Raw genomic sequence first — 13,380 nt, 5'->3', positions numbered from 1 at the left:
ATTTATTATGTGTAGGTTATTTTGTCTAGATTCTGTCTGTATATTCTGTTCATTGTTGTCAGCACCATTCCACCAGGTCAAATTCCTGGTACATGATTCTGACTTCCCAATGACAGTGTTATACGCCGGTGTGAGTCTCTCACCTGTCCGTAGCGGGCTGCGTAGTGGATGAGACTGGGGTGCTCTCGGCTACAGCTCAGCTCTGCGATGGCCTCCGTTTCACTCACCATCCAGCGCACACACTCCAAATGGCCATTCTGCATACACACAGGTTATTCTGTAGATCAGTTTGATTGCGACACTGTCCTGATACTCTTTAATTTAACAGAGGGAATGAAAGAGGGTAAACCTGACAAATACAGCTAAGTATCCAAAGCCCAGACGTACACAGTCAGAGACATGGTGTTATCTTTCTCCTCAGGAGTGTCAAGGTCTTAACTAACAACCAACTCTTTTCACTACATAGTGCACTACCTGTGACCAGAGCCCTATTGACCAGGGCCCATAGGGCTCTGATCGAAAGTAGTGCACTATATGGGAAAAGGGTGCCACAGAATCTAGGCGTCTGCCTTGGTTGGTATGGCAGGTGGACATGTCCACGCGCACAATTTGGTTCCCTAGAGGCCCTGACCAAACCTCTAACCCCTCACTCACCTTCACCCCGAGCCCAGCAGGCGTGAGCTGGTGGATGTTGCGCTCGTTGAGGCAGTCCTCTCCCATGAGGGAGGTGAGGTGCTGCAGGCAGTCGGCGTGGCCCTGGGCCGCAGAGATGTGGAGCAGGTTGTTCCCCTCCTCGTCCCGGATCAGCTCCAGGTTATCAGTGGCAAGGTGAGGCTGTGGCCAGAGAACACCAGGTAAAAGACTCAGTGAGTTGTTGATACAAACCGGTCTTGTTCATATAAGCTTATCACTTAGAGCTGGGTGATATGGACAAAAATCCACATCGCGATAAATTGCCTTAATTGATGCGATAACGATAAATAGAATGATAACTTTATAACATTAATGTGTACCTTTTTTTTTTTTTACTGATCCTTGAAACTACTACTAGGTTGATGATTATAGCCATCAACAATCACCCATATTAGCCAAATTATTTCATTTCAAACTTCACAGTATAAGTTACTTATCGTAATGAACGATATTAGCAAAGTGCTTACGATCAGTGGTTGTGTCGATAACAGGGGTTAAAGCAACAACAAATAATCCAGTGACTGAAACAAGTCGATCTCAGATCGATTTACTGAGACCAAGTTAACCTCCCCTTTCATGTAAAAAATGTCATGACCATCATGCTTTTTGGGAAAGAGGATAATCTTGTACATGTATTAAACTGCGAGTTTGACCAATTCCAGTCCCCTTGCTTACATGGTCCAGCGTCCTCCTTGGAATAATTTTTATGTAGAAGGACTGACAAGCTCAGTTCTGGTGACCTTTTAAAAGGTCACATTCTACTCCAAAATGTATTAAAATAAAATGACACCGACACATCCTAAAATATAAGTTCCCCCTCCAGAAATGAGCCCAATAACATTATATATATATATATATTTTTTTTTTTTGTTACATATTGGACCATGCATATAGCCTATACATGGTCTATATTATCAGGATGTGCTATTAGAATTATCACCTGTAGCCCAATTGATGCAGCAAAATATTTATTTGGGAATATATTTTGTGGAACAGACATGCTTCTGTATTAGGCTGTCATCTCCAAACTGTTGACTTACCAACAGAGAAATCTGCCCCTCTCGGATGATATTGATGATGTTCTTGGATTTCTTGGTATCCTCATCACACTCTCCGTGCAGTCTGATACTGCTCCAGGTCTTACTGCTGTCCTGCCTAGCCCCAGCACAGCCCTGGAGGGGGATCATCAAAGCCTGGCTGCTCCCAGGGGTGTCACCCCCTGCCTTGTGTGCCGTTGGCTCCGGGTAGGCCCTGTTGGCTAAAAGTTTGTCCATGTCCGAGGCCGAAGAACAGCTAAGCTGGCCTGGTGTGGAGTGGTCATAGCCCCCAGTGGGTGGGCGGTGATAGTCCGGGTCCATAGATTTGGACTTGCTCATATCAGACCACTTGACGGGCGAGAGCACACCGTACTGGGTGACACTTCCTAGGCTCTCAGAGTGGGGAAGTGTTGAGGTCTTAACTCCGTGGTACCTGTCACTGGCGCCACCATCCCCGATGCTGCCCACCGTCCTTTTGTCATGGGGAACTCTGGGAAGAGTGGAGACATGGCTAGATTTAATGTAAGGCACGTCCAGTATCTCATCCATGTCCAGGTCGTAGTGCTCCAGCTCCCCGAAAAGAGCTCCTCCGGTGCCCATGCTCTTGGCTTTAGATCCCTGGCCTTCGCATGAGGCCGCAGGTGTTTTATCTGAGGCTTCCTCTTTGTTGCTGCCTTCTTCATTGTGAGCCCGAGCCTCGTTGTCAGATGTCTCTGGTTGATGTTTGAGTGGCGAGACCCTCTTCACAGGTCGGAATTTGGTGTGGACGTCGGTGATGCCGGTCGGCTTGATTCCACCGCCGCTATGTGACGACACGCCGCGACTCCAGTTGATGGCTGGGGCTAAGGGAGCAAACGTTATCTATAATAAGGGTTACATGGAGAAAATCGGACCGCTCTGAATTTAAACTGGATGGCCCTCCCTTTAGCAAAAAAAAAAATGCACAAAAAAAAAAACGTGACCCTCCCCTATACCCAAAATAATAATTCAAAGAAAGTGGATAGCAGAGAAAATGTCTACCGTTTACCCTTACGTCTTGGATAGACCAGAGACTTAGATATGCTGTTTTAAAAACTGTTCTTATTCCTGTAAGCATTACATGGCAACGCAGGAATTTAGATAGCGCACAGGGCTGCGGGCCAGAAGGTTGTGGGTTCTCAGACCACCGTGGACAAGAGTAGGGGTGGAAAGATCTTCATAGTAAAAGTATTGCATGAATCTATCATATTTGCAGGTCTGAAAAAAAAGAGCCTTTTATAAAATTCAAATAAAACAATTATACGTAATTTTACATATTAGCAGAATCTTAATACCACACAAAGTACAGACTAAGAATGGACAGAGAGATAGGCCTGTGTGTTCATCTTATCATATTTCTCCAATGCCAAATTAGTGTATCTTGTTTGCAACGAAACTGTCCCCATTTGCAAATAATTAAATCTGAGACGTCATTAGGAATCTGTGCATGGTACTTTCAAAAGTTAGGCCTACCTTTCCACCCCAGACAGAGTAGGACTACTGACGCATAACATTTTAAGCTTTAAATGCTGGCTACTCATCTTCCGTGGCTTAACCCAATGAGAGAAAGTCACAAGTGTTTCCCTAAAAGCAGTCTGGGTTTAAATATCTTCTATTGTACAGAAAGTAAATAGCTTAAAATCAATTGCTAGTGACAGAATTAGATTACTTCCCAAGCAAAGTCAATTTTTTGTCTCCTTGGTTGTCGCTCAGCCTCTGAATATCAAAGAAACAAAACAATGACATCTCCATATGCATCGGAGTCATGTCTTTCCAAGGTATTTTACAGATTGTTTCTATCATGAAGAGTCACGGACCAAAGCGCTGTTATAGATCACTTCATATAATCGGATCCGTTACATTTTCTTCAAAATCTTAAGCTCTTGACATTTTCAGTATTGACTGACCTTCATGTCTTAAAGTAATGATGGACTGTCGTTTCTCTTTGCTTATTTGAGCTGTTCTTGCCATAATATGGACTTGGTCTTTTACCAAATAGGGCCATCTTCTGTATACCCCCCCACCTTGTCACAACACAACTGATTGGCTCAAACACATTAAGGAAAGAAATTCCACAAATTAACTTTTAAGAAGGCAAACCTGTTAATTGAAATGCATTCCAGGTGACTACCTCATGAAGCTGGTTGAGAGAATGCCAAGAGTGTGCAAAGCGGTCATCAAGGCAAAGGGTGGCTATTTGAAGAATCTCAAATATAAAACATATTTTGATTTGTTTAACACTGTTTTGGTTACTACATGATTCCATAGGTGTTATTTCATAGTGTTGATGTCTTCACTATTATTCTACAATGTAAAAAATAGTAAAAACAAAAGAAAAACCCTTGAATGAGTAGATGTGTCCAAACTTTTGACTGGTAGTGTGTGTGTGTGTGTGTGTGTGTGTGTGAGAGAGATATATGTATATATATACAGTGAGGGAAAAAAGTATTTGATCCCCTGCTGATTTTGTACGTTTGCCCACTGACTAAGAAATGATCAGTCTATAATTTTAATGGTAGGTTTATTTGAACAGTGAGAGACAGAATAACAACAAAAAAATCCAGAAAAACAGAAGAAACACAAAATAACTGTCAATCTCCCTCGGCCTGGGGCTCCATGCAAGATCTCACCTCGTGGAGTTGCAACGATCATGAGAATGGTGAGGAATCAGCCCAGAACTACACGGGAGGATCTTGTCAATGATCTCAAGGCAGCTGGGACCATAGTCACCAAGAAAACAATTGGTAACACACTACGCCGTGAAGGACTGAAATCCTGCAGCGCCCGCAAGGTCCCCCTGCTCAAGAAAGCACATATACAGGCCCGTCTGAAGTTTGCCAATGAACATCTGAATGATTCAGAGGAGAACTGGGTGAAAGTGTTGTGGTCAGATGAAACCAAAATCGAGCTCTTTGGCATCAACTCAACTCGCCGTGTTTGGAGGAGGAGGAATGCTGCCTATGACCCCAAGAACACCATCCCCACCGTCAAACATGGACGGGACCATGTACCGTCAAATCTTGGGTGAGATCCTCCTTCCCTCAGCCAGGGCATTGAAAATGGGTTGTGGATGGGTATTCTAGCATGACAATGACCCAAAACACATGGCCAAGGCAACAAAGGAGTGGCTCAAGAAGAAGCACATTAAGGTCCTGGAGTGGCCTAGCCAGTCTCCAGACCTTAATCCCATAGAAAATCTGTGGAGGGAGCTGAAGGTTCGAGTTGCCAAACGTCAGCCTAGAAACCTTAATGACTTGGAGAAGATCTGCAAAGAGGAGTGGAACAAAATCCCTCCTGAGATGTGTGCAAACCTGGTGGCCAACTACAAGAAACGTCTGACCTCTGATTGCCAACAAGGGTTTTCCCACCAAGTACTAAGTCATGTTTTGCAGAGGGGTCAAATACTTATTTCCCTCATTAAAATACAAATCAATTTATAAAATTTTTGACATGCGTTTTTCTGGATTTTTTTGTTGTTATTCTGTCTCTCACTGTTCAAATATACCTACCATTAAAATTATAGACTGATCATGTCTTTGTCAGTGGGCAAACGTACAAAATCAGCAGGGGATCAAATACTTTTTTCCCCTCACTGTATCCATCCATCCATCCTAGTAAGCAACTAATTCTAAATCACTGATAAATATTGAAATGTAATCAATTATAAATTACATGACCCTCCCCTGGACTGAAATAAAAAAAAGCATTGCCCTCCCCCATTTTCCTCCAGGTACCCATTATGTATACTGAAGAAAAATATAAAACACAACATGTAAAGTGTTGGTCCCATGTTTCATGATCTGAAATAAAATAGTATTTAGGTCTGTAATAAAGCCCTTTTGTGGGGAGAAACTAATTCCGGATTGGCTGGGCCTGGCTCCGCATGGCTGTGCCCCTGCCCAGTCATGTGAAATCCATAGATTACGGCCTAATGAATTCATTTCAATTGACTGATTTCTTTCTATGAACTGTAACTCAGTAAAATCTTTGAAATTGTTGCATGTTACGTTTATATTTTTATTCAGTATACATTTCTATCCATCTCTAAATATGTTTTCATTTTACAGCATGCCATTTAGGCTACCTGGTGTGCTAATAATAATGGCCTAGGCTGGTCACACTCACACATACCTTGTCTTTCTTCTCCCTGACCATCGTTTCTTCTGGAAAGCTCTGGAATGTTCTTCAAGGATGTCACAGAATACTTTTACAGGGAAGAGACCATCCACGTGTTTGTTTACAAGCGCTTATTACATAGAAATATTTAACCATAGCCTACCAACTATGGGTGGTTTCCCGGACACAGATTAAAATAAATCCTGGACTAAAAAGCAAACTGAATAGAGAATCTCCATTAAAAATGTTTTTAGTCGAGGACTAGGCTTAATCTGTGTCCAGGAAACTGCCCGTTATGTCCCCTGGCATAGCCAGATGGTGTGCCACCATTTCTGGTACAACAAATCTGAGTTTTGGACTTCTACTCACCGCTGAATCGTCAGTGAAGTCAATCTCATCCAAATCCAGGTACTCAGGAGCATCCATCTTCAGTCAGCATTATTATTGAGACCCTAGTGAGAAGCAACCTGTAAAATAAAGCCTGATATCAGCATTCCACATTAATAACCATCCATTTATAGCCTAAGTTAAGACAACGTTGTGTTTTATAGATCTGTCTGTGTCTCAAATGGCACCCTATTCCATATTTAGTGCACTTCTTTTGACCAGGGCCCAGTGCTCAGGTCAAAAGTACTGGGACCTTGTCAAAAGCAGCGTATTATATAGGCAATAGTCTGCCATTTGGGACACAAACATTGACTATAGCCTACTTCCTGCTAATCTATGATGACAAAAGTATATATACAGTGCCTTGCATTCATCCCCCTTGGCGTTTTTCCTATTTTGTTGCATTACAACCTGTAATTTAAATTGATTTTTATTTGGATTTCATGTAATGGACCTACACAAAACCGTCCAAATTGGTGAAATGAAACGAAAAAAATAATTTGTTTCAAAAAATTCAAAAAAATGAATAACGGAAAAGTAGTGCGTGCATATGTATTCACCCCCTTTGCTATGAAGCCCCTACATAAGATCTGGTGCAACCAATTACCTTCAGAAGTCACATAATTAGTTAAATAAAGTCCACCTGTGTGCAATGTAAGTGTCACGTGATCTCAGTATATATACACCTGTTCTGAAAGGCCCACTAAGCAAAGGGGCACCACCAAGCAAGCGGCACTATGAAGACCAAGAAGCTCTCCAAACAGGTCAGGGACAAAGTTGTGGAGAAGTATAAATCAGGGTTGGGTTATAAAAAAATATCTGAAACTTTGAACATCCCACGGAGCACCATTAAATCTATATGAATATGCCACCACAAACAAACGTGCCAAGAGAGGGCCGCCCACCAAAACTCACAGACCAGGCAAGGAGGGCATTAATCAGAGAGGCAACAAAGAGACCAAAAATAACCCTGAAGGAGCTGCAAAGCTCCACAGTGGAGATCGGAGTATCTGTCCATAGGACCACTTTAAGCCGTACACTCCACAGAGCTGGGCTTTACAGAAGAGTGGCCAGAAAAAAAGCCATCGCTTAAAATAAAAAAAATAAGCAAGCACGTTTGGTGTTCGCCAAAAGCCATGTGGGAGCCTCCCCAAACATATGGAAGAAGATACTCTGGTCAGATTAGACTAAAATTGAGCTTTTTTGCCATCAAGGAAAACGGTATGTCTGGCGCAAACCCAACACCTCTCATCACCCCGAGAACACCATCCCAGGGGCTGGGAAACTGGTCAGAATTGAAGGAATGATGGATGGCGCTAAATACAGGGAAATTCTTGAGGGAAACCTGTTTCAGTTTTCCAGAGATTTGAGACTGGGACGGAGGTTCACCTTCCAGCAGGACAATGACCCTAAGCATACTGCTAAAGCAACACTCCAGTGGTTTAAGGGGAAACATTTAAATGTATTGGAATGGCCTAATCAAAGCCCAAACCTCAATCCAATTGAGAATCTGTGTTATGACTTGAAGGAGCTGGAGCAGTTTTGCCTTGACGAATGGGCAAAAATCCCAATGGCTAGATGTGCCAAGCTTATAGAGACATACCCCAAGAGACTTGCAGCTGTAATTGCTGCAAAAGGTGGCTCTACAAAGTATTGAATTATGCACGCTCTAGCTTTCAGTTTTTTTGTCTTATTTCTTGTTTGTTTCACAATAACAAATATTTTGCATCTTCAAAGTGGTAGGCATGTTGTGTAAATCAAATCATACAACCCCCCACAAAATCCATTTGAATTCCAGGTTGTAAGGCAACAAAATAGGAAAAATGCCAAGGGGGTGAATACTTTCACAAGCCACTGTATGACCTGGAGTGGACGTTTGAACTTGCATGATCCAAAAGTCAAACAACAAAGCAGATCAATATCTATCTGATCAAAGGCTAAATCCTTTAGGTCACGTGTGAAACTCATTCCACGGAGGGCCGAGTGTTTGTGGGTTTTCGCACCTCCCTTGTTCTTGAGTGATTAATTAAGGTCACTAATTAGTAATAAACTCCCCTTACCTGGTTGTCTAGGGCTTAATTGAAAGGAAAAAACAAAAACCAGCAGACACTAGGCCCTCCATGGAATGAGCTTGACACCTCTGCTTTAGGTGACTCAATTGAAATGTTCAATGTAACGTGATTAGCTGTGCCGTGTTACAGAAACTTCCTTGCCTTGAACTTTTAGGATCCTTGAACTAGGATCCTACAAGATAACCCATATACAGTGCATTCGGAAAGTACTCAGACCCCTTGACTTTTTCCATATTTTGTTACGTTACAGCCATATTCTAAAATTGATTAAATAAAAATTGTTCCTCATCAATCTACACACAATACCCCATAATGACAAAGCAAAAACAGTTGTTTTTTAGCAAATGTATTAAAAATAAAAATAAACTGAAATACCTAGTTTACATATGTATTCAGACCCTTTGCTATGAGACTGGAAATTGAGCTCAGGTGCATCCTGTTTCCATTGATCATCCTTGAGATGATTCTACAACTTTGACTGGAGTCCACCAGTGGTAAATTCAATTGATTGGACATCATTTGGAAAGGCACACACCTGTCTATATAGGGTCCCACAGTTGACAGTGCATGTCAGAGCAAAAACCAAGCCATGAGGTCAAAGGAATTGTCCATAGAGCTCCGAGACAGGATTGTGTCAAGGCACAGATCGGGGGAAGTGTACCAACAAATTTCTGCAGCATTGTAGGTCCAAGAACACAGTGGTCTACATAATTCTTAAATGGAAGAAGTTTGGAACCACCAAGACTCTTTCTAGAGCTGGCCCCTCCGCATTCGCTCAACCAGCTTCACCTGGAATGCTTTTCCAGCAGTCTTGATGGAGTTCCCACATATGCTGAGCAATTGTTGGCTGCTTTTCCTTCACTCTGCTGTCCGACTCATCCCAAACCATCTCAATTGGGTTGAGGTCAGGGGATGGCTACAGAGATTAGCCCTGAACCACCATGAGTGGTGCGGTGCAGACCAATTTATTGGATGCGTATGACAGCTCCCCGAAGCGAAAGAAGTATGAACGCTCTGCTGAGGCCACATCAGAGTAAATGCTGTACGGCCACTGCAGACATCGCATTGACCATGCAGAGCCTTTTACACACAGGTGTTCAGGGCATGCTAGATAGCTAATTAGCACAGGTGGTTGTCTCGTCTTTCATCTGTTTTCTGTAAACAAGCGTTATAACATGGATATATGGCCGTGTGGGCTAGTCTTCTGTACGGGGAGTTTTGTTAAGAGCCCTAACGATTGGTCTGAACATTAAAGGAATATTTCAGGATTATGGCAATGAGGACCTTTATCTACTTCTCCAGTCAGATGAACTCATGGATACCATTTTTATGTCTATGCGTGCAGTTTGATAAAGTTGCTAACTAGCGTTAGCGCAGTTGCTAACTAGCTTTAGCGCAATGACTGGAACTTTATGGTAACTGCTAGCATGTTAGTAGATACCATAGCGCATAGACTGGAAGTATATGGTAACTGCTAGCATGCTAATGTGCTAATGCTAGTTAGCTCTGGCTCATGAAACTATACTGAACAAAAACATAAACACAACATGCAACAATTTCAATGATTTGACTGAGTCACAATTCATATTAGGAAATCAGTCAAATAAATAAATTAGGCCCTAATCTATGGATTTCACATGACCGGGCAGGGGTGCAGCCATGGGTGGGCATAGGCCTACCCACTGGCGAGACAGGCCCAGCCAATCAGAATTCGTTTTTTCCCACAAAAGGCCTTTATTACAGACAGGATTACTCCTCAGTTTTATCAGCTGTCCGGATGGCTGGTCTCAAACGATCCCCCAGGTGAAATGATCATTAAATTCTCTGGCAACAGCTCTGGTGGACATTCCTGCAGTCAGCATGCCAATTGCACGCTCCCTCAAAACTTGAGACAGCTGTGGCATTGTGTTGTGTGACAAAACTGCACATTTTAGAGTGGGCTTTTATTGTCCCCAGCACAAGATGCACCTTTGTAATGATCATGCCGTTTAATCAGATTCTTGATACGCCACACCTGTCAGGTGGATGGATTATCTTGGCAAAGAAGAAATGCTCACAAAACTTGAGCTAAATAAGCTTTTTGTGTGTATGAAAATGTCTGGAATCTTGTATTTCAGCTCATGAAACATGGGACCAACACTTTACATGTTGCGTTTATATTTTGGTTTAGTGTATATAAAGGGCTTCATTGACAAAATCATGAAGTATCCCTTTAACACGCATGCTTGCGGTACGGTTTTGGAAGCATAAGAACCTTATCTTTCATATTAGCGAGAAATAATTTTCAGAAAACGAAACCTTAAATTGATACACACCTTTATAGGCTTATGGTTAATGTTACCATATCTCCATGTTACAGTGTGTGTTTTTGGAAGACAGACGTGCGGGACCACCTGCGCTAATTAAGCAATAAGGCCCGAGGGGGTGTGGTATATGGCCAACATACCACAGCTCAGGGCTGTTCTTACGCACAACGCAACGCGGAGTGCCTGTTTACAGCCCTTCGCCGTGGTATATTAGCAATATACTACAAACCCCCCAGTGCTTTACTGCTATTATAAACTGGTTACCAACATAATTAGAGCAGTAAAAATAAGTGTCATACCACGGCTTTCGGCCAATCAGCATTCAAGGCCCGAACCACCCAGGATATAATTAAGCAATAATGCCCGAGGGGGTGTGGTATATCGCTAATATACCACGGCTAAGGGCTGTTCTTGCGCACGACGCAACGCGGAGTGCCTGGATACAGCCCTTACCACTGGTATATTGGCTGTATATGACAAACCCCCGAGGTGCCTTATTAATATTATAAACTGTTAATGCTCGGTTTTTGCATACATTTAATGTAAGCTTGCTAGCTAGCCTGTGGTTATGTTGCATAAAAAAACATTCTAGCAATGAGACTTTTGTCCAGACTACTTTTTCTGGCGGAATTAATTTATTATGAATGTATTTATTAAAGCAACATTTTCAATTTAGATGTGTAGTTCCTTGGCAACTGGTTTATAAAAGCAATAAGGCACCTCGGGGGTTAGTGGTATATTTTTATTATTTTACCTTTATTTAACAAGGCAAGTCAGTTAAGAAAACAATCTTATTAACAATGACGGCCTACACCGGCCAAACCCGGACGACGCTGGGCCAATTGTGCGCCGCCCTATGGGACTCCCAATCACGGCAGGTTGTGATACAGCCTGCAATCGAATCAGGGGGTCTGTAGTGACGCCTCAAGCACTGAGATGCAGTGCCTTAGACCACTGCGCCACTCGGGAGCCCCAATATCTCACGGCTAAGGGCTGTATCCAGGCACTCCACATTGCGTTGCGCTAAGAACAACTCTTAGCCTTGGTATGTAGGCCATATACAACACCCCCTCGGGCCTTATTGATTAATTATATCATGCTCTGAACACCTGTGTATGACTGAAGGAGGCCAACAGAAATACTGTGGGCTGCAACTGTGATAAAGCCGATTAAAACAGTACAGTAAGTGTGTATTTTGCGTTTGTGAAATTATTGATGTGATAAGTAAAGAGTTTTATGTTTCTAGAACCGTATCGCAATTGAGAAATGAGAACATTTTGATGGAGAATTTGGCTGTTTTGGCTGTCTGAGCCAGTCTACCTCTGAAAATAACATTAGGTCCTTGGACCTTCAATTAAGGAGTTACAGTAACGTTAGGCTCCTTAAGAGTACATATTGGACTAAATAATAGCTAGACCCGGGCAAATAGGTTTCTTGTGCCAGTGGGGGTAAAAAAGGTCTGACTAGCTAATTGAGTCTAACGTTAACTAATAAGGAGCCAGCATCACCATCGACCCAAGCGTCTCAAGGCAAGCAGGTTAGCCTTTTAGCTAGCTCCCGAGCAGATGGAAAACTAGCTAATCGGGTCATCAAAAATAAGGGATGCAGATAGCTACAAGTGTTAAACAAAAACAAGACCCTATAACGTTAGTTATATAGCTTAGCAATATACAAATTGTGTTCGGTCACAATACCTTTCAGCTCAGTTAGCTAATGCCCAGGGCTTGTCTTCGACTGTTTGCCAGGCTCAGTTCCAATTTCCAGCAGTCCCAGACTGGCTTTGATCACAAAGGCTTCTCACATTGGGGAGTTGACGCATTGTAGCCAGTTATTTGGGAGGGGTCTAACTGCAGACATCATGGGAGAATCTCAATTGCGTCCTCGCTCCTCACCTCCTTCTCAAAAACCATTGGATGAGAAGGTAAGATGGGCGGGACTTCCTCATCCAATGGGCTTTGAGAAGGAGGCGAGGAGAGAGGACGCACGGAATTCTCCCCATCTCTCAGGCCCATCTCTATACTGGTACATATAGGTGGTGGGCCTAAGCCTTAAAACGTGAAGTTGATCGATCCCCGTTGAGGGAGGAGCAGATTTGTTTGTATATGACAATAAAACATAGTTATGATGACTATAAAATGTGTTGGCACCTTCAATTCTTCCACATTTTCTCCAGTGGTGTAAAGTACTTAAGTAAAAATACTTGAAAGTACTACATGAGTAGTTTTTTGGGGTATCTGTATTTTACTTTACTATTTATATTTGACAACTTTTACTTCACTACATTCCTAAAGAAAATTATGTACTTTTTACTCCATACATTTTCCCTGACACGCAATAGTACTCATTGCATTTTGAATGCTTAGCAGGACATGAAAATGGTCTAATTCACACACTTATCAAGAGACCTCTGGTTTGCTTAATGTAAGGAATTTGAAATGATTTATACTTTTACTTTTGATACTTAAGCATATTTTAGAAATTACATTTACTTTTGATACTTAAGTATATTTAAAACCAAATACTTTTAGACCTTTACTCAAGTAGGATTTCAATGGGTGACTTTCACTTTTACTTGAGTCATTTTCTATTAAGGTATCTTTACTTTTACTCAAGTATTACAATTGCGTACTATTTCAACACTCCGCCGCTCAGCCAATTTTGCCGAACTACTAAACTTGGAACCAATCAGAACTCCCGTACATACCCCTCATGATGAAGGCAGCCAATGGCCTGCTTCTATCTACGTTGTAA

General features: G+C 42.3%; 1 protein-coding gene across 3 annotated transcripts in view; it reads right to left on the bottom strand.

The window, feature by feature from the left end:
• LOC121587488 (synphilin-1) overlaps positions 1 to 12,558 on the bottom strand; it is a 33,306-nt gene extending 20,748 nt beyond the window's left edge. Inside the window, exons 1-6 of one of the 3 annotated variants that reach the window (XM_041904464.2) lie at positions 12,324 to 12,558; positions 6,234 to 6,331; positions 5,880 to 5,952; positions 1,734 to 2,572; positions 655 to 834; positions 144 to 257 (exon numbers count right to left, since the gene is read on the bottom strand). In XM_041904464.2, coding sequence (XP_041760398.1) covers positions 144 to 257; positions 655 to 834; positions 1,734 to 2,572; positions 5,880 to 5,952; positions 6,234 to 6,290 — 1,263 coding nt within the window. In that variant the 5' untranslated portion in view covers positions 6,291 to 6,331; positions 12,324 to 12,558. The remainder of the gene's footprint in view (positions 1 to 143; positions 258 to 654; positions 835 to 1,733; positions 2,573 to 5,879; positions 5,953 to 6,233; positions 6,332 to 12,323) is intronic. The other 2 variants (XM_041904463.2, XM_041904462.2) reach the window with 2 other exon arrangements.
• Positions 12,559 to 13,380: the final 822 nt, after the last annotated feature.

This window comes from Coregonus clupeaformis, chromosome 18 (assembly GCF_020615455.1).
Source record: "Coregonus clupeaformis isolate EN_2021a chromosome 18, ASM2061545v1, whole genome shotgun sequence".
Classification (NCBI taxonomy): Eukaryota; Metazoa; Chordata; class Actinopteri; order Salmoniformes; family Salmonidae; genus Coregonus; species Coregonus clupeaformis.
This window is presented reverse-complemented; position numbering and strand designations above follow the sequence as displayed.